This window comes from Antennarius striatus, chromosome 22, assembly GCF_040054535.1.
Source record: "Antennarius striatus isolate MH-2024 chromosome 22, ASM4005453v1, whole genome shotgun sequence".
NCBI classification, from domain to species: domain Eukaryota; kingdom Metazoa; phylum Chordata; class Actinopteri; order Lophiiformes; family Antennariidae; genus Antennarius; species Antennarius striatus.
In genome coordinates, this window is record NC_090797.1 from 4,936,592 (window position 1) to 4,956,271 (window position 19,680).

General features: G+C 40.1%; 1 protein-coding gene across 2 annotated transcripts in view; it reads right to left on the minus strand.

Moving 5' to 3' along the window:
• The window catches only part of chchd3a (coiled-coil-helix-coiled-coil-helix domain containing 3a), a 55,683-nt gene that overhangs the window by 6,607 nt on the left and 29,396 nt on the right, over positions 1-19,680 (minus strand). The window contains exons 6-8 of one of the 2 annotated variants that reach the window (XM_068306824.1): positions 19,491-19,505; positions 18,594-18,677; positions 9,873-9,943 (exon numbers count right to left, since the gene is read on the minus strand). In XM_068306824.1, coding sequence (XP_068162925.1) covers positions 9,873-9,943; positions 18,594-18,677; positions 19,491-19,505 — 170 coding nt within the window. The remainder of the gene's footprint in view (positions 1-9,872; positions 9,944-18,593; positions 18,678-19,490; positions 19,506-19,680) is intronic. The other variant, XM_068306826.1, reaches the window with a different exon arrangement.

Sequence of the window (19,680 nt, forward strand, 5' to 3'; positions counted from 1 at the left end):
ATCCTCCATCATCTATCATTAGGCGTAACATTAAGTTCCCACCACCAACCACAGAGACGGTGGGGAAAACACATAATCCTCCCTCCCCCTGCTCCAGTTTCACATTAGGTGTCCTCAAGTCATTTGCTACGGCGCCACTGCGTGAGCAGATGCAAAACAATAGAAATGTCACATCATGCGCACGCCATAAATCATAACTGCTGTATTACCCTGTTTTTATCTTTAATGCATGAAACTACCAACAAACCTGAAAAGAGCTTTTTCCTTTTTCTCTCAAGTTGCTTATTGGCCTCAGGTAATCACCGCATTCTTCTGGGCTAGGCATGAAAATAAAGTTACTGTACTTCGCTTCATGTGAGCCAGGAGGGGATTCTGATCCTTCCAGTTCATTTGAACAGACAATATTTCCTTACATGCTGCAGCAAGAATCTGAAGGTATCATCATCCCCTTCCTGAGTGACCTGAGCAGTAAAAGTTAAAAAAAAAAAAATTGTAGATATCTAAATCAAATTCTATGAAAATAGAAATTGGACACTTAAATTCATTGGGTGCTATTTTCTTGTGTACATGCACAACCTGCCAAATACACAGTATATCTGATTATTAAAAAGGTCAAACAAAACTCCAAACTCAAAATATCCAAAGTTGAATATTTTTTCTCAAAACCAGAAAAATAAAAAGGCCTAAAATCCCCCAAAATTTCAAACAGCACCAATCTTGCAGATGATTTATTTGTTATCCAACCGTCCTTGGTTTAACTGTATTTTTTGTTTTTTTCAGTCATGCCTTGGACAAAGAAAAAACATTTAAACCCTGACATAATGACTGATATCTTTTTAACCCTAGTACATAATGTAGGAGGAATGAAGGCTATTCCCTTCATCCCGTCTGTACAAATACAGACTCAAATGAAATTTTGCTTTTGCGTTTTATGAAGCAATGTTTCAATTATGGTTTTTTAATTTGAGCAAGTAAAGTTTCATTTTTCTTATTAGACTGATTCCTTTTTCCTTCTCAGGCTTCAGGATGTTCAAGTGGACAAAACTTTTCACAAGAAAATAAAACCATTGATAGAAACAATCTTCCTTGGTGACACTGCTGTTTTTTACTTGTATAGTCATCATACACTCATCTTGCAACATAGGCATAAGAACAGATCATAAATGTTCTATCCACCCTCTCCCACAGAAGCAAATCTAATATTTCAATGCAAATGTCTAGAAATGATTCTATACGTCACAGAACAACCCCTCTTTCCCTATCTCCTCCTTTTAGCAATCCACATCATTACATTATTCCTCTCTTTTAGTCCCTCCCTCGATCCCCAGAGTTTCAAAGGATATTTAATAAAGCCCCCTGTGGTGGAAGACTGAGAAAATATAGACATCCAGCCAGAAACAATTGGTTGTTATTTGCACTGTGTATTTGTGTGTGTTTGTGCTGCAACCCTAGAGGCAGTAAATCTTTACAGTCATATAGGGGTCTCGCCTCGTGCCATCAGTAGCAGTGAAAGGTCTCTATAACAACACTTTATTCACACCACAACATGCATACAGTGCATCCACGCAAACCGAGCAGGTCCCTATATCTTTTGATGCGCTGATAGGAATGAAAAGAGGGGGGACTAAGGTTGGTTTTAGATATCTACATTACAGTTTCTCTGCTCTGCGTCATAAATCAAAATACGGATGGATGAAACGAGAGTGGAGAGAAGGGGAGGTGTGTGTGTGTCTTTGTGGTGGTGGTGGGGGTCACTCACAGAGAAAAAAAAAGCTTTATTACATGAACCCAGACAAAGATGAACAGTGTGTGTTTTTAAGAGCAATGACAGAAAAGCAAGGGAGAAAAACGCAGCGGCTGTGGAGAAAGAAGAAGTAGATGTGATTTAAGGGAGGAGCGCAGACGCGAGGCGGACGACAACCCTCCACAAAAACACTCCTGAACCCTCCTCGCAGAGCTCTTTTTGTAAAGTTTTTGGGAAAGAGCAGAAAATGAGGTTGAGAGGAGGGGCAGGAGTGATATGAGAAGATGAATATGTTCCATTTAACATGTAATAAAGCAGAGCAGATTGCCTGCTCACTCCTTCTCACTGTCGGCCTCTCTCCTCAAGGTGTCCCTATATCATTTAATACAATCCCTCCTTTCAAGCCTCCCACCGCTCATGTCAGCACATTTCCATAAAGTGGGGACATATTTGAATAGGCTACATTCTTCAAAGAGCGTACTGTCCGCGAGCCGGCAGACGCATTCCAGATCGATACTGGGATTTTAATACAATATGCTTGTGTTGTGCCGATAGACTGAGGATCACTGTCGGTGCATTTTTCAAAACAACACATATTGACCATGACTTCCATCTGCTGCATAACAATGCAGGCCTGTGCACTTAAAATTACTTTCATGGATCGCCGTTAAGGATGAAACATGCTTCGACAGCTCCATGCATGTTGAAACATCTGTCATAATTTCACATAGATTACAAAAGATGCATCCAAACACAACCACAGCCTACCAATACATGTGACACGCTGGCCACGAAGACACTAGAAAACATCAAGTTGTCCCCTGAGAGAACAAATATCGTTAACACAAACTGGCTGCAAAGGATTGTTGCCCAAGTTAATCATGGAACGTGTTAAAAATGAGCACACATTTGGTGCTAATGGGTAGTGGATAAAAGGATGATGGGAAAAGATAGCGCAACGGGTACAGCGTGTGCCCCATGTACCAGAAAAAGAGTCTCTACAAACACTGTGTTATATACCAATAATTAAGCCATATTTACTTCCAAATAAAATAATTCAATGGTTAAGGCTCGTAATTTGTTGTATTAATTTTTTAAAAATTCTATACTGTGGTAATCCCCGAAGGGAAATTAAGAATGCACACTCTAGTATGTTAGTCAATCAATCACACGCATGCATATTAGTGTGTACAGGCTCCCTGTAATACACACAACCACACACAAGGAGGCCTGTTAGCATGCAATAGGAGGTAGAGTGGCGGGCAGCCCCTTTGTGGAGCGTCCAGATGAGCAGCTCTTGAGGGGGATGGCGCCTTCCTCAAGGGCGCCTCAACAGTGCTCCAGAGGTGAGCCTACACCTCCCACTGTCAACTCACACTCCGGGTGTTTTTGGGCAGAAGCGGGAATCGAACCGCCGATCTTGGAACATTGGACGACCCGCTCTACCGCCGGCTCTACCACTGGGCTACTGCAGCCCCACTATTAGCCTGATGAAGATTCAACAAGAAAATAAAGAATCCCAAACATAAAATATGTAATAACAGGATAAGAATCAAAGGTGCACAAGGATTTTTGCCACAAACATTTGACATGACACCTCGTGGCGCTTTGTTGTAGTGATAAATATTCAGGTTTAATATCCATCTTACCATCTCCACACCACCACGAAGTAGAGAAGGGCATCAAAACACATTTATCCTGTTTGACAATAAATACACACAAGTTGCTGCAGTGCATTCTGGGGGGTTGCTGCTATTTTCTTTTTATGGGAATGTTCTTTGTGTAAAAGCTTTTTTTTTCTCCCCAGGCAACCCTATCCTGGAAGAAGCCATTTGTCGTGCTGTTGTGACTAAACTAGTATCTATCTCCCCCAATCTTTGACCCCCCCCCCCCCCTCCAACCAATCCATTGACAGTATGGATTACGCTTTGCCTGCCACCTGATTGAGTTCCAAATTACCACATTGTCTATTTATCATCATTTGGGTCCACTTAAGGGTTAATAGGGTTAAGGGGTGGCTGGCGGTTCCCCTTAAAAAGCCCTCATGTTCTCTCTAGTAAAGGCAGGAGTCAGTGCCGAGGGAGGCAAATAAATACAAATGATCCAGTTAAAGAGAAAAATGACACACATTTTGCTCACGCTGTTTTTTAAAAGTGGACCTGAGTGACCTCCTGCAGCGTGGATGAGAGATTGAATGAGAGACGGAGAGAGAAAGAATCTAGAGTGAGTAATGTAAGACTGTTGAAGAATGGAGGGAGAGGGAGAGAGGCTGAATAAGCAGACAATAATAAAGGGAGAGAGTTTTAAATTATGACAGAAAACACTGCTCGTAAGTGAGTAGCGAGGGAGACAAAGAAAAATGGATGGAAGAGAGGAAGAAAGGCAGTCTGTGTCCTCTCTGACCCTTTTTATAAGCACTCTCTCAAGAGGATGGATATCAGGCTACAATAAGAAGGAGAAGAAGACGGGCGACTGATATATTCCAGAAGCATGTGCTGAAGCATACAGCCGATATAAACTCCTTATTTGTGAGGGACCAATCCCAAACTTTGTCATTAAGGTGTTTGTTTTGGGCCCATCCAAGGGGAAGAAAAAGAAGTTCTTTCCTGTTCCATCAGTCTGATCAGTGGATGACCCCAACCACCAACACAAAATACAGAAAAGTAATTAATGCTGTGAGTGGGCTTCTGAACCAATTCCACTGCATCAGCCGCTAAGAGGTGTATGTGCATTATGTGTCCGTTTGCGCGCCCACACAGTCCTCACACACCGCGTGCGCCGTTTACAGCCGACACGGTGAAGCTCTTAAAGCCGAAAGGGCTTTTAAAGCATTTATTGACTCCTGGCTTTTCGGCTGACCGCCATCTTGTCCTTACGCCTTAGGTTGCTTAGATACGGGATGGCTGTTCGCTGTCATCCTAACCGAAGAGGTCAAAGGGCTGAACGGTCTGTTCTGCCTCGCCGACGGAGACTACATTAGAAAAACTCCTTCACAGCTTGATTACTTTTCCACAATGCAGCTTTTAATTTTACTCCGATCATTTTTTTAATAACTTAAATTGCTGCTTGGCTCAATTAAACATCAATAAATCCCCATGGAATTAGTTTTGAGACATCAATATTTTGCTCTTAAACAATCAGGAGCACTGCCAAGAAAAGCCTCTAACTGCCTCGACAACTTATTTACATTTTGTGGCAGCAGTGTGTATTTGTGGAAAGTCTGCTGGATTTTCTCCAGTTTATTAATCGTACACAGAAATGTGGAAGATAAGAAAAAATGCACAACATCCTGCAATGATATGTTGGAGGACTAGGATTCCATTAGGTTGGTAGGGCATTTTCTGTTTTTTTTGTTCACCCCATAACCTTCACGACTGAACGCAACTGTTCAAAGAAAATCAATGTAATGCGTTCTTAACCTTAACTGACACTACCGTCAATAAAGTCTGACTTCAGTGTTCGTTTCTTGTAAATAAAATGACACATTTGATCACGATGTGTTGTCAAACTAGACGAGGATCACAGTGCGTAAAGCTCCATTATGTTTGAAAAATATGTTCCCATTATAGTTTAACCCTGATGATAGGACTCACTGACCATGAATTTGGCATCTCATTGGTATCTTCAATAGTTCAATTGTTAATTAAATTTTTCATCTCGTTGTTTAAGTGTTGTTTCAGCAATATCAGGTCCAGAAAGTGGAAAAAAAATATTCCACCATCAGCCTGCACCATCCGGATTTACCACAAATCCGAATGGGATCTTCCATACCACAAGGCCGACACTCCAAGCAGGATTCATGAAAATATGTCGAAGAGTTTTGGTGCATTAATATACACCTCCTCACTCCATCTTTGCATGTGTGTCTGGGGAAAAAAGGGGTAAAAAAACAAACAGATGAAGCGAGATTCCAGCTCGCTTTATCTGTTTTTCTCATCTGCTTTTGTCAACTGAATTAAATTTTAAAAAAGATGTATTCCAAAGAATAAAAAACTGAAATATACAAATAAAAGGATTGAGTTGTCTGCGGGAGGAGAGGGGTGAGGCGACAGACTAAAACAACAATTTATTTACCCTACGGTATTAGAAGAGGGCAGCAAACACACCACCTGATGCTAACGCTAAAGTGTGAAAGCACATAGCCCTCTCTCATCTTATCGTGAAATGTCCATCAACGCAGGAAAGCTTTGAAGCATCAGAGTTTTTGAGACTAGCGAAGAAGGGAAATGGGACGGAGACATAAGAGATGATGGTCTCAATCCTTACATGGCCACGTCAGACCATTCCCCATTATAGCATGCGCAGGCCCTGTCTCAATTCCACAGGGACCCAGGACAAATAGTGGTAGTGAGCGCTTCAACAAAAGAAGCCCAAAGCCCCACCAAAGGTTAGCGCTGACAGGAGGCTTAAGACTCCGCCACTGTTCCTTCATTCCCCGTTCCATCTTTTCGCATAATCTCACATCTATCATTTTCCTCCACGCCTGTCAGCTTGCAATTCAAACTGAAGCCCCTTTGGGGTCACTGCAGCACGTCGATACATGTGCGCACGCACATATGTGTGCTTTCTCAAGAAGCTATCCTTGATGGTTGCATAGACTTGAGCATGCTCGAATTGATTCATCCACGTATACGGGAACACTCACACATTTTGCACTCGGACATACATGTAGTGCAGTAAAGGTCATACATTCAGCGCTGGACAGTGCGATAATGGATCAGACTTGGATAAACTACTACAAGTGAAGGCGGCAGGACATAAATCAGGTGCAGGGAGAGGCGGCCTCCTTTTCGAAAGCAACCCAGGAACTCTTATCTCCAGGCCGGTGCACGGAAGTGAATAAAGGCTTTGCTGACACGTGAATGCATGTGCGTCTAACATACTGTCTTATTATGCTATATGTGGAATATATTTGCATATTTGTGGATGAATTGTGCTCCAAATGCCGTACTTCCTGGACTCTAGTGCAGTTTATGATTCATGACAACAATTCCAGACGCCAGATGGACCTTTTACACTTTTCATTTATTCATGCTCACTTCAGACAATCTTCTTTTGTCTACAGTTGTGTCGCGATAAAACAAAATAATAACTTCCGTATGTTTGAGCAACGTGGTTTTGATGCATGTTGGCTCAAGGCAAAGAGGTCTTTTGTTTTGTTCTGGCTTAGCGTATTTCTCTACACATGTGTAGTAATGAGGTCACAGCGATGCAGTCGTGTTCCGAATGGGAGAGCTCCATCATGTTCTGGTGGGAATACTGCGGGAAACAGTGGGGAACAGCTGTACAGCAGACCAACGCCAACATGTGGACCCATTCCTCCCTTGGGTGTCTCACCCCTTTAATTTCTTTCTTCGCCGAGGGAAATGACCAAACTACAGCGTTACAATGAATGGCTATTTCCTGAAGCTGATTGGTAAATTATAGAGCTGTTATATTTTGTATCATAATCATACTTAATTCAAACCAAAAAGGAGACACATTCAAGAGGGGAGAATGAGAAGTTACCTCACTTATCTGTCAACAAGAATGACAGTTATCTCGGTGTAATTCAACTAAAGTGTTTTTTTGGTGCAAAGAATATCATTTCTCAACCCATTTCCTTGTACTCTTCATCTCTTGTTGTCCTTGTTGACTTTTACAGAGCCCAAAGAAACGCTGTTGGAAATAGCTATGACGTACACATTGCTCCCAAATTACACTATCTCAAGTTATGATTTTACCTCCTCTGTTGTTAGCGGAAGAGATAGGCCACGTTCACTTGTTTGTCTGTTTGCCCCAATGCTATCTTGAAAAATTTGTAACATACTTTAATTCAATTTTACAAAGGTGTGGATCCTGGGCCAAAAGAAGCAAAGCAACATAATCAGGCGTCATCACATGTGCATGCAGTGCTCTGGGTGGAATTATCATCCATAAATGATACCAAAAAAATTCCCCATGAAAATTCTTATAAGATCGAGTGATATTCTTGATACAACCTGCAAACTTTTCCAGTTGTTTGGGTTTAGTTACCGTGGTTTTTGGTGTTTTTTGTAGGTCTTTATTGTGTAATTGTAACAAAGGAAGTCAATTTTGTTGGATTGAAATCCAACTTGATCTTAAACATAATCCGACATCATATCTACATGTTGCTGTGGGGGGGAGAAAAAAAAAACCTTCCAGACATGCATATTAAGATGTTACACAACACTTGACAAACAGTCTATTCGGGTCCCACAAATCGTCTCGTCCAAGACGATAATGAACTGTAGCCGAATATCAGCCCTAATACTAATCAATCCCTGGAGTCCTATCACTCTCTTAACAGTGGCACTGACATGAACTGGAGTAGGGGAAATGAAGACATTCTAATAAGAAAGATGTCATCTCTCACACTTAATAACATCCTCACATTAACATATCAAATACTAATTCTATCAAGTAAGGATAAGGCGCCAGCTTTTCTTTCTTTTTTTTAATCTCTGGGGGACATTTTCGATTTTGAGGAAATCAAAAGCCTGTGCGAGACGAAAAAATATTTCCTTTTATTATTCAACAGAGGTTAGTGATAGCATCTTATCTCGGCCTGGTCTCCGTCGTATGAGAGTGACGGAGGAAGAGCTTTGAGGAAAGGCAGATGTTATGTTCAAACACATAACTGGACGCATTCATACAACATCATGCATCAACTCACACACATAAACAAGGGCGAGACAAACACGCCCTGCTAAATCCAATTAACCTCTTGCTCCGATTTTTCTCAATATATCTTTGGTCTTGTCTTGGAACACCAGACCTTCCCGCCATTTCATTAGTGTACAAATACACACACTTCCCCCACCTCTACTTTTCCACATTTGTAACCCAATCACAAGCCTGCAAATGCACCACAAATAATAAAATCAGCCAATGGCTGCTCCCTTTGCAAAGGCCACATGACTATCCGCACGTCCGCTTGCAGTTAGCGCTGTCATTCGGTCCTAATGTTATTCTAGTAGATCTTTTTTAAATTTAATGTGATTTGGGAAGTCAGAGCTCTGACTTCCACAAGTCTAGCACTAAACCCCTGGTGGACGAGGCTAATCAGTTTCCAGCGTTTCTGTGGGAGACAATGATCCCAGTGTTAGCGCTGGCTAATGACAAGCTAACACAATTAGCCTAGCCTCCCTGGAGGAGTGCTCTAAGCCAGAGCCCTATTTTGCTCCACCTCCTGCAGTCTCCTCATCCACTTTCCCTACATTACTATGGAGTATAATGGCCTCTTATTAAGAAGACAGATGGAACACAGATGGAGAGGGATTCTGCGCTTCTTGAGTTACATATATATGTGTTGGATATGCACTACATCCATGGCTGCTCTGATGTTTAATACTTCCTTCTCTGTTAATAGCCTCAATGAGGCAACCATTCCTTTCACTGCAAGGTGTGGCTGTAATTTGTAGTTAGAGCACAGCATAGCACTATCAGAATAAGGGACATATACAGTATATATACTCGTGTGCTGTAATGCACTATATGAAGAAAACATTATTTATACTTCTAGGAATACGAGATCAGGACTAATGGCTTACAGCGTGCGATAAAAGAAGGAAAAGAACAAAGCTTTTTGAACAATGATTTTGTAAATCAGTTTATCTTATAGTTGATGTACATCTCAATGTACAAATGCGACAAATTTTTAAAAATGCTACAATTTGATGGACCATGTTGATCCGGGTTTGGTTGAAGACACAGTTCAATAGAATAATTTAGGAAATTAAAAGGGAGCTAAGATAAGTCCTGTCTGACATCATCGCCATGGGTTCAGGTTTATCAGAAAACCACATCTTCAACATCAGCCAATGGGTCGCGCTAAAGTGGTTGTGATTGAAAGCGCTATGTTAGAAAGCGGGAAGAATAATTCAATAGTGAGCACGATGGTCCATATGGACTTGAGGCATTCAATGAATGCGCAATTTTGGATCAGAAAACGGAAGACAACCACTAAAAAAAATGTATTCTTAGCTCCAAAAAAGGATGTTAAGTAGAAATATTATACATAAGATGCAGGACAATTCTAAGATTAGAGGATGCGGCAAAGAATTAAAATGTTGGTATGTAACTGAAAGCCTTGGAACTGCGTTGGACTGATGGTATCTCAACTTACTTGAACTTGGCATTCACTTGATCAGCAGCTTTATGGTAGTTCTCTGTGGTGACCTTGTAGAACTGAGCACTCTATAGAGAGATATAGAGAGAAAACCAGTGAGCGAGACCAATGTACAAATTGATTGTAATCTCTTATATGAAAAAAAACATTAATTCAATTAATTCACATTTTCTCTGCTTTCACGTTACAGCTATTTAGTCAAAAGACAACATTTCAGCAAAGTGATGCCTCTTAGCAGTTCAGAACTGATATAATACGGCAGTACAGTGAGCCTACACAGCCCAAGCTCATGTATCGCCACTTATACTCCATTAAAACGTAATGGACAGGGATATTAAGGCCATTGCTCTATTACCAGTTGGGCGTATTGTCCCCAACATGGGGGCAAACTTGCTTTAATGCGGAACAGTGATGAGTATGTCTGCAGATATAAAGTATGCAAGGATGACAAATGATTCTATTTTGTTTTGTGTGCATTCCAGTGGTTGTGTATCATGTTTGCTTCTTGGTTTGAGTGTGTACATTCTGGGTATTGTGCTTATCCTGCCACAGAGGACTGCTGTAATAACAGGAAGCAATCCTGTAAGGTCAGAGGGTCGCTAGTTGACGGTGTGCAGTCCGCCGGTCATAGTCCCCTGGTGACCCATAGTAAATGAACCCATAGTTGGCCATCTCAACTTATATTAACTCTTCAAACATGTTACCTCCTTCCTATTGCATTTATATGACAAGGAAATACATTTTCTTAGCCTTTAAATGTGGTTCTGCACATTTATGATTAAAGGGAAAAAAGTTGTAAAATTGGATGGATTGATTGAGAGTCGCAGAAGTCATTACACAATATCCATCAATGCCAATGTTTTTCTCCCTCCTTCATAAAAGTCTCTCGTGTAATTAATTAACAGTAAATGTTACACTAATGTAGCCAATAAGAACGCAACTATAAAATAAGAATTCATGTGTTTTTACTGTTACCTGATGAGTTAATATTTGGCTACATGATCAGTCATGTATATTATAGTGTTGGGATAAATATATCTCTGACTGTAAGTTGTTCAAAATTATAACCGAAGGCATGAAAAAAAAAGTTTAAAAAGGAATAAAGCAATCAGGATAAAATATTTTTAAGCTGGTTGTGGAGACTTTTCAGGGTCAAAAAAGTACTTCCTAAAATCTGGTTCAACGATCTACACGATGTTGGAAGCAGAACAACTACATGCCTTAACCGGGGCCTGACAATTTAATTGGACACCAAACGTGTATTAATTACAGAGGATGAGCTAGAAAAGTGAAAAATGAAAGCTATTGGTTCCATATGCCCTAACTTAACCTCCTGGCAGGGAGGACATTCATCATAGTTCAGCAGAGATCGATAGGAATGAACTGCACTGTTGAAAAGATCAATAGTCATGGGTTGTCGAGCTAAAAGAAGATGGCACATGACAACGCTGACAAAAACCTCGATACAGATTTGAGTCCTCTTCATTTGGATGGACACTTAGTGTGAGGGGCTTGCAATGGATTCGAAGTGCTTCACACTTTCACATTCTGTAGTTAAAAACAATTTAAAACAGGTTTCATGCTCTAACATTCCTCTGATAAACAACAGTTGGCGAATCATCTCCAGCGTTTTGTCATTCTTTTATTCACATTTCTGCAAACTTCTGGGAAGGAATGTCCAATGTATTCACTTTATGTGCATCGGGACATTTGCAAACATTGAGACTTTGAACATAAATTCAAACTATTTGATATGACAACTTTAATAGATGCAGTTTATTTCCTTTGATCACATTAGAAATATCTGAAGTCTGCAAGAGCCATAGTTAGTTGACTGGAAATGAGTTATGTCTATGCAGAGTCCAGTGCGGCACGAGTAATTAAATCACGAACTATGAGATAACATAAAAGCCCATAATCAGGGATGTGTTTTCAAAAGTTTAGAAGTGCTTCACAAAATTGTGGACTGTTGCATAAAGCAATTAATTGGAATATAAAATAACAGGTTCTGAATACTCTACCAACTTACGGCAGTTGCCCCGGAGGCAGATATAATTTTACGAGTAAAACAATTTAAAGATGTACAACCAAAGTTTAAGAGTTAACTTGTAAGCTCATGCTGTATCTGTGCCCTCTTGGCCTCGAATCAAGTGGCTTTTCAAGGTAGACAAAGAAACTGTCAAAAACTCAGGAAAAGGATTTTAAAGAAAAGCTTATGCACAGATAAAGAAGACTAAAAAGAGATTCTGGGGCTGCTAAGCAGGCAAGAATAAGACTTTTCCTGCGTGCTGAGATTGAGCCATTGGAAGAGAAACAGAAAGTCAGACAGAGCTGGTTTTGAGACTCTGTCTAGAATACTAAACATGAGGTAATAATACCTCGATAAATGGTGTATCTGGCTCTAATCAACACACTGATCCACCAAGGAGGACAAAAGGCAATGTGTGACAATGATTGCAGGACCGCTTACTATACGTGTACACACAGACAATACACAATCACTCACACTGACACCTTCACAAATAAGGTACAAACACCCACAAAACAAGTTCATGTTTGGCCATGCTGCCAGAAGCATGTACACACACCTTGTTGGCGAGACAAATGCACACACACACATGCACTCACTTACAACCAGGAGGAGTGTAATTCATGTGATTGCAGAGTGGTCTCAAATTGGAATTTCCAGCTGTTGCCCCGACCGATTCAAGAGCAGCACTGACCTTTTTTAGACCAGTGATGAGAGCCTGCACTGGTTAGTTTGAAGCAAAACACAACCTTATTCTGGTCTCAGAGAAAGATGTGATTTCTGACGACCAATTTTTTTTTTAAAAAAAATAGAATAACAGAGCTGTGTATCTGCAAAAAAGCATGGTGTGTGTGCCTACCTCAAAAAAGTATTATTAGTTATTTGCTTTTTACTAAATTTGCTTTCCACAAGTTTTTTTTAACTCATCAGGAGCCAAACAAAATACTGGTGGGGGGGTGTCATAGACAGATTAAGTCATTATGTCTAATGCACTGCAGTGATTTGGAGAAGATAAAAGCTGCACCACAATACTGGCTCAGTCAATTTAGAGTGTGAGTCTCCAATTTTTAATGAATAAAACAAATAACTCCCTGTACTGATGGCTTCTTTCTCTTATCTGCTGCTGAGCAGGAGGGCCGATGCAGGGAGGAACCCCTCCATGGCAGACATTAACGTTCTGCAGCGGTAGACAAAATGAGACTTCTGCTGTGAAACTCTCTGCAGCAAGTGAGGAGAGCAAGGGAAGCTGGTGAATTGCTATCGAGCCTATACTGCAAGCAAAGAATTGACTGAGCACTGACTAAGATTTGCCATAAGGAAGGAAAGACAACTTCCTAGGGTGGGGGCGCAAAGATAACGCAGTCAGAATTGTCCGTATTTGCAATTAAGTTGTTGAACTCATTAAAGCATTTTTCGCTAAAGAAAAATACATGACAAATTTTGGATGGCAAATGCATACTAAGCATAAGTAGTTAGTGTTCAGACATGGATTCATTGAAGTCTTCCAATCAAGCAGAAGCTGTTTGCTTATCCCAGGACTTAATGATTTTTCTTCATAAACAAATAAAGATCGAAGAAGAAATAAGATGGAGATCGGAGGAAATTAACAAAGACAATTGGATTTTCTGTTGAATTCTCAGATCGCAGGCGCAGACACATTTAGCAAGCTTACAGCTCACATCACAGCAATGAGTAAATCTGTTTTTTTTAAGGGCATTAATCACAAATATTATGCAGTTTAACTATTCATTGATTGATTGGAGTTATCCACCAAAATAATTAATTGTCAGGTTCATTTGATCAATTCTCTACTGGTTGCGGCCTTTGTGACAAGGCCAGCCTAGCAGTAAGCTAAACTAACCAGCTGCTTCATATCTTCTCATCCAACCGTAAGTATTATGTAATTTTTCTAAATTGTCAAACTATTCCTTAAATGTCCAGATTGTTCACTAAATCCTGCAACTGATTATGCAGCTGTGATGTAGTTTATAGACTTTTTGTGACTTTTCTTTGCACACCAATGGTTGTTTTGTACACTTTATCAAAACGACAGGCAATGCACAACTTGGTACTTTTACTGATAAATGAATTCATGTTAAATTTTCCACACTCTAAAAAAGAGAAATCCTTTCAGGACAATGTAATCAAGTAAAGCGGCAGCCATAATTATGGCTTAGATTAGAAGGTCAACATGTTACCGAATGTTAACTAAACTCAGCAGAAATTTGAAATCATATCTCAGAATAATTTCATCCTGTGGAGTATTCCAATTGCTTTTAAAACTAAATTATTGTTCTGCTATTTTGTTGGAAAATCACAAATCCTTGAAAAGACTTCTCGTTAAATCCCGGCCAATCCCATCATGTGGCAGCAAACAGTCTCAGACACAATAACCTCCTTGGTGAAGGTAATAATTCAACACTGCAGCACACTGTCATGTCCTCACTCTGGATTATTGTGTCTCCTGTTATATAACTTGCAGAGCCGGGGAGAGACGACATTGATTGCTTCATGGTGAAAGGACGTGCTAAAAAAAACATCTTCGAAACTACAATGTAGCAACAGGAAAATGAAGAAAACTTGGATTTTCGGAATTTTTATTTTAACACAACACAAGCAAATACGTACTGTGACAATTTGGCTCCAGACAGTGAGACAGAGGGCAAAAAAAAAAAAAGGCAGCTAGAGTGAAAGATGAAGATGGGTAGTCAGAGACAGAGACAGAAAGAAGCTATCACTATTTTTTTTCCTAATTCGTTTCTCCCTGTATTTCTTCTGTTCACAGTTCTGAAGAACTTTGCTATGAGACAGCAACTGCCACAGTGATTGTCCACCTCAGGAGACCAGAAAAATCCAATTTCATCGATATACAAGGCCGGAAGAAAGATAGGAGAAAAAAAAAGGAAATCTTTTGGAAAAAAATTGAGCCGTGAAGAAAAAAAAATCACCACACAAAGAAAACTGAAAAAAGAAAGATGTAGAAAGACGTAGGTGATAGGGAAGGAGGGTTGGAAGGGGTGGAGGGAAAAAAAAACATTGGCAAGTTGATTGTTAAATATGAGATTGTTTTACAGCAGGGCAGGTATTGAGTGAAAATGTAATAAATATATAGATATTGTTTTCGGGGGCTATTTGGTAGCTGTGGACCCAATGAACAGCAGCAGTGGCAGCAGGCTGAGCTGCCTGGGAGCCTGGTGATGGCCTGTCACTGGAAGCCCCACTGATGAATGGCTATATTGGATTGAAACAGACATGTAATATATATCAGACTTATATTCTCTCTCTTTCTTTCTTTTGGTGACCCTTTCTGCTGATGTGTAGAGCTTGGGGAGGGGAGACATGTAGAGGACCGCTAGGCCAAAGAACGAGATTGCAGATACTTTAATTTAAGCAGTCAAATTTACTCTGTGAGTCCATAGCCAAAAAAAAAGAAAAAGAAAAAAAAAGCGTCAGTATGCAGCGCTGTGAAGTCTTTTTTCACACATCGTAACTCTCATGAATATTACAATTACCTGTGTGGTGTCTCAAAACAAATTGTGCAAAAATACTCTCATGCTTCATGGATGTTTGGTGTGGTGCGACAGCATGTGAATAACAGAGTTGTATTTAGATGATTAAGCTCCTTTGTTTTCAGATAACTGATTATTTGTGTAATTTATGTCCAAAAAAAGTTACAAATTCCTGAAAACTAAAGTTATTCTGAATATATTTTGTTGAACATACTTAAACCCCAAACTTTACTCATGAATTATTTGTCTGTTCAGCAGCAGGGACAACTCAAATCCTTAAAATCCAGTGATAGATTTCCCTGGATGGGGATTCCAAAAGTGTTTATATACATACAGTATATGGTGTCACATATGTGTATCTTAAATATATATGCATCGTTTCCTGATTGTTTGTCTTGCTTTTCTCTTAGTTTAGTTAAGTCTGCAGTTACATCTTCTGTAAATATGCTTTTTGTGCTGTCTATTTGGATTGAGCCACTTCATCTGCCGTACAAACGATGAATGAAACACGAGAGTGAAAGCGAGTACATCAGAATAAAACGTGCCAAAAATGACTGTGTGGTAAACTACTCATTTGGGTAAAGACAACAAAGCATAAATTTAAAATTTACAACAGGGGAGTCCGGCTGGAACAAGTCAAAATGTTTTATTAATGTGGTCCAAACAAACCTCACCACCAACAGAGTCCCGAGCGGCTTGTTGCGCAGTCAGAAAATGTGCAATAAGGCTGCCTTTGAGCCTCAGCTGCACACAGGATCACACACCATCACAGGAAACACACACACACACACGGCTGCCACTGCTATTGTATTTTCTCTCTGCAGGCCATTAATTCCGCTACAATTTGCAAATTGAAATGGTGTGGTTTGTGTACAAATTTCAAGGACCAAGTGCTTGTGAAATCTAATTAATTTATCATTTCATTCCTGTGCACAAATCAATAAATAAACCAGTGGGCTCATTTACACAGACCCTGATTCTTCTTCCTTTCACACTCACCATTAGTGACGTTTACTATCCTTACTTTTAGCTATTGTCTTTATCTTTTTACCACGTTTGTGTCTTTATTTCATATTGATCTTATCCTCGATCTCAGAAGAAACGTCAATTTACAATACAACAAGAAAACTGACATTCTAGTACATACATATTTTTTTCTTAAGCTTGTGTCTTTAATAGAGTATTTCATACCTTGCTGTCTGTCCATCCTTCCCTCTCCCTCCCTTTCTCCTTCTTTCTGAGGTGTGGAGGTGATTTGTTGACACTTTGATCTAAGGAATATTGACCGCAGGCCAACATGCCTGATGGATGGCCAGCGCCTGAGGTCGATAATGCCTGTGTTAGATGGGAGTCGTCACCTCTACAGTCAGTGCTCACATTCACTCCAGTACAGAGCGATGCAGTGGAGCTACACCATCAAAGACATAAGAATCCAACAGAGGAGCTCAGCTACACAGGCCGGATCCAACAGGTTCAAGTGCAACACAAGAAGTCGCTAAAACCCGCCACTGTTTTTCCACATGTTTGCAACTTTTTTCACAGCGATAATCTGCTAATGAAAGTCAATATTTAGTTTTTCTCAGGAAATTATCCGCTCAAATCAAACACTCCCTTGATGACAGGAAATGGCGTTCTCTTGGCTCAGCAACCAGAAATCAATGCCTATCACTACTTATTACCAACTGGTTCATCTTATTTATCTCCAGTAGAGGAATAAACAGTGGATTTCTTAAATAAATGCAATGGAAAAGATTCATACTAAACTATTAATGATTCAGACTGTTAATAAAAACTATAAATCAGGTAACAATATGTGGAAATGACTAAATTGTTATTTGTAGATCACAAACGAATAAGAAAATGTGAGATTTGGATTATTTAGACAGAGACTGAATGACACAAAGATGTTTCTGAGATCCAAGTGCTTGTTTACTATATTATATATTATGATGCTGTCTTCTAAGGCTTTCTAAGAATTTTTAATCTCCTTGGAATAAGAATCATCATGTCTCTCTCCTCCATCATGAATATCTAGCAAATCTGACTCGGGCATTTGACTTTTTCCACCCTTGGAAGAAGAGCAGCCTCCCTCCCAGTGTGAAGGTATCATTTCGGTGCAACACATAGGGCACTCTAACCTTCCTAAGCCACACTTATGATTTGAGAGCAGCATGAAATCATCGTTTCAACACTTAAACAGGGTGTTTGACCCCGATTCCCGCGCCTTGTTGAAATCTCTCACAGCGACCAGCATGGAGCTTCCGAATGAATCGGTCGAAACCTGCCAAGCTAACCCTTTGCCCCCTGCCCCTTATATATTGTAGGTTGCCAGTTTGACGAGGATCATCAGGGCAGTGTCATTTTTAGAGACAACAACGAATGGAATGTGACCTTTTATCCTTCAGGTGCTTGGATGGGAGGGGGTAGAATTAGAATTAGCGGAGTATGTTATAGAAAAGTGAAAAATTAAGCTAACAGTTTGCTTGCAGAGAGAGAAAAAATAGAAGTGACTGTACCTCGACTGAGCCCAGTGGTGTCCAAGCCTACACCGTATGCCTGCCGAATTGTGAGCATAAATCTGTGTGCACTTGTTTGTGTTTGCACCGTTATGTGCATGCATTATACATTAACAGAGGTGCTATGAAAACTTTTCTCCAGGCATAAACTAGAGCTGTAATGCATGATGTATGTTCTTGAAGGCAGCAGTGACGTCACCCTGGTTAGTGACGGAGTACTGCAGCATTTAATTCTCACTATATCTTCTGCTGCAAAAAGAAACTTGTTTTTTTTTGTAGTTTGGATATTGTATCGTCCATCCTGGGACATTCCTGTTTTCTGTTTTTTGGTTTAGTTTGTTCTATGACCTTGTGTAGTGTAAAGCGAAAAACACTTGTTTCTTTTGGTCACCATAAAAATAATGTACTTTACTGTACAACAGAGTAGCAACTGTAGCACACCTGCTGGGCAATATCTCTATTTTAAGTTTCTTATCAAGCAAATGTGAGAATTTACTAAGTGGTCTTTCTTTATTTCTGGCTGAGAATTCAGCTAAATGAAGGGTAATAAAAGCTATACTGATATCACTAACACTATGTGAATGGGTTTTGTGGCACACAAATATGATCAGTGTCTACAAACAGGTATCTCTGAAGTTGGTGCATAGTGCAAAATGTTCCTCACCCTCTCTTCCAGCCGGGCCACCTGTTCTCTGTAGAAAGCATCCTGCTTCTTTAGGTCTGCTTCTCTGGTCTGCAGCTGCTTGGCCTAAACACACATACGCACGCACATGCACGCAGCACGCACGCGCACACGCACACACACACACACACACATGCAACACAGCCAGTAAACACAGAGACGCACACAGAAGAGAAGACAAATAATGATAATTTAGTGCACATTAGGCAAAGAAACTTAGCAGCATACTTTGTACACACCCGACCTGTGAGTACTCTACAGTCTTCTTCTTTGAGTATTCTACAGTATTGTTCAAAAATGCATTACACATGCATAAGCGTACTGTTCATATACACACAGAGGTCCAGATGAGTTTTGCATGGATATGTCTAAAACAGGTTCCACGTGTGTCAACTTAAGGATGCCGTCGCACCATCAGACCAACGCAGATTGTATCAGTCATCATTGCAAAGCAGCACCAAGATCAGACACATAAATACACCCAGTCTACCGAACCACCATCTTCTCCTCTACTGTGACCTTCACTCAAAATGAGGCCAATTCTCTCAGCGCTACCCAAAACTGATAAGGCCTGGATATGTCATGTCCCAATAGACCTTCACGCTGGGATGGCAGGACAAAGACTAACTTATGCTTTTTTTTTTTTTTTTGCTTTTGCTTACACTTTCTAATGTGTTTTCAGAGGCAAGCTGAAAGTGTACTGTAATTTCATTTTAAATTCTAACAAAGCATTTTGAAGTAAGCAATCTGTTAAAAAAAAAGTTGCACAAAACTGTGGGCACTTGTAACACCTGGTGGAAAGAAAAAGCTAACATATCAAAGAAAAATATAATCAGTGACTACTGAAAGAGAGTATCCTAAGTCGACACGAAGACTTACCTTTCTACCTATTTCCTGAAAAGGGGAGCATTAAAGGAAGAGGGAGAGAGAAAAAAAATAACAGTAAAGAGGACGTGATTCATACATGAACTTCTTCAAAATGACATTTAGAAAGGTTTAGTATTCAGGGGCTAGAGGTGAAGCTGTTCGGCTTCAACACTCGCACTTGATCTTTCAATCTCTCCTGTCA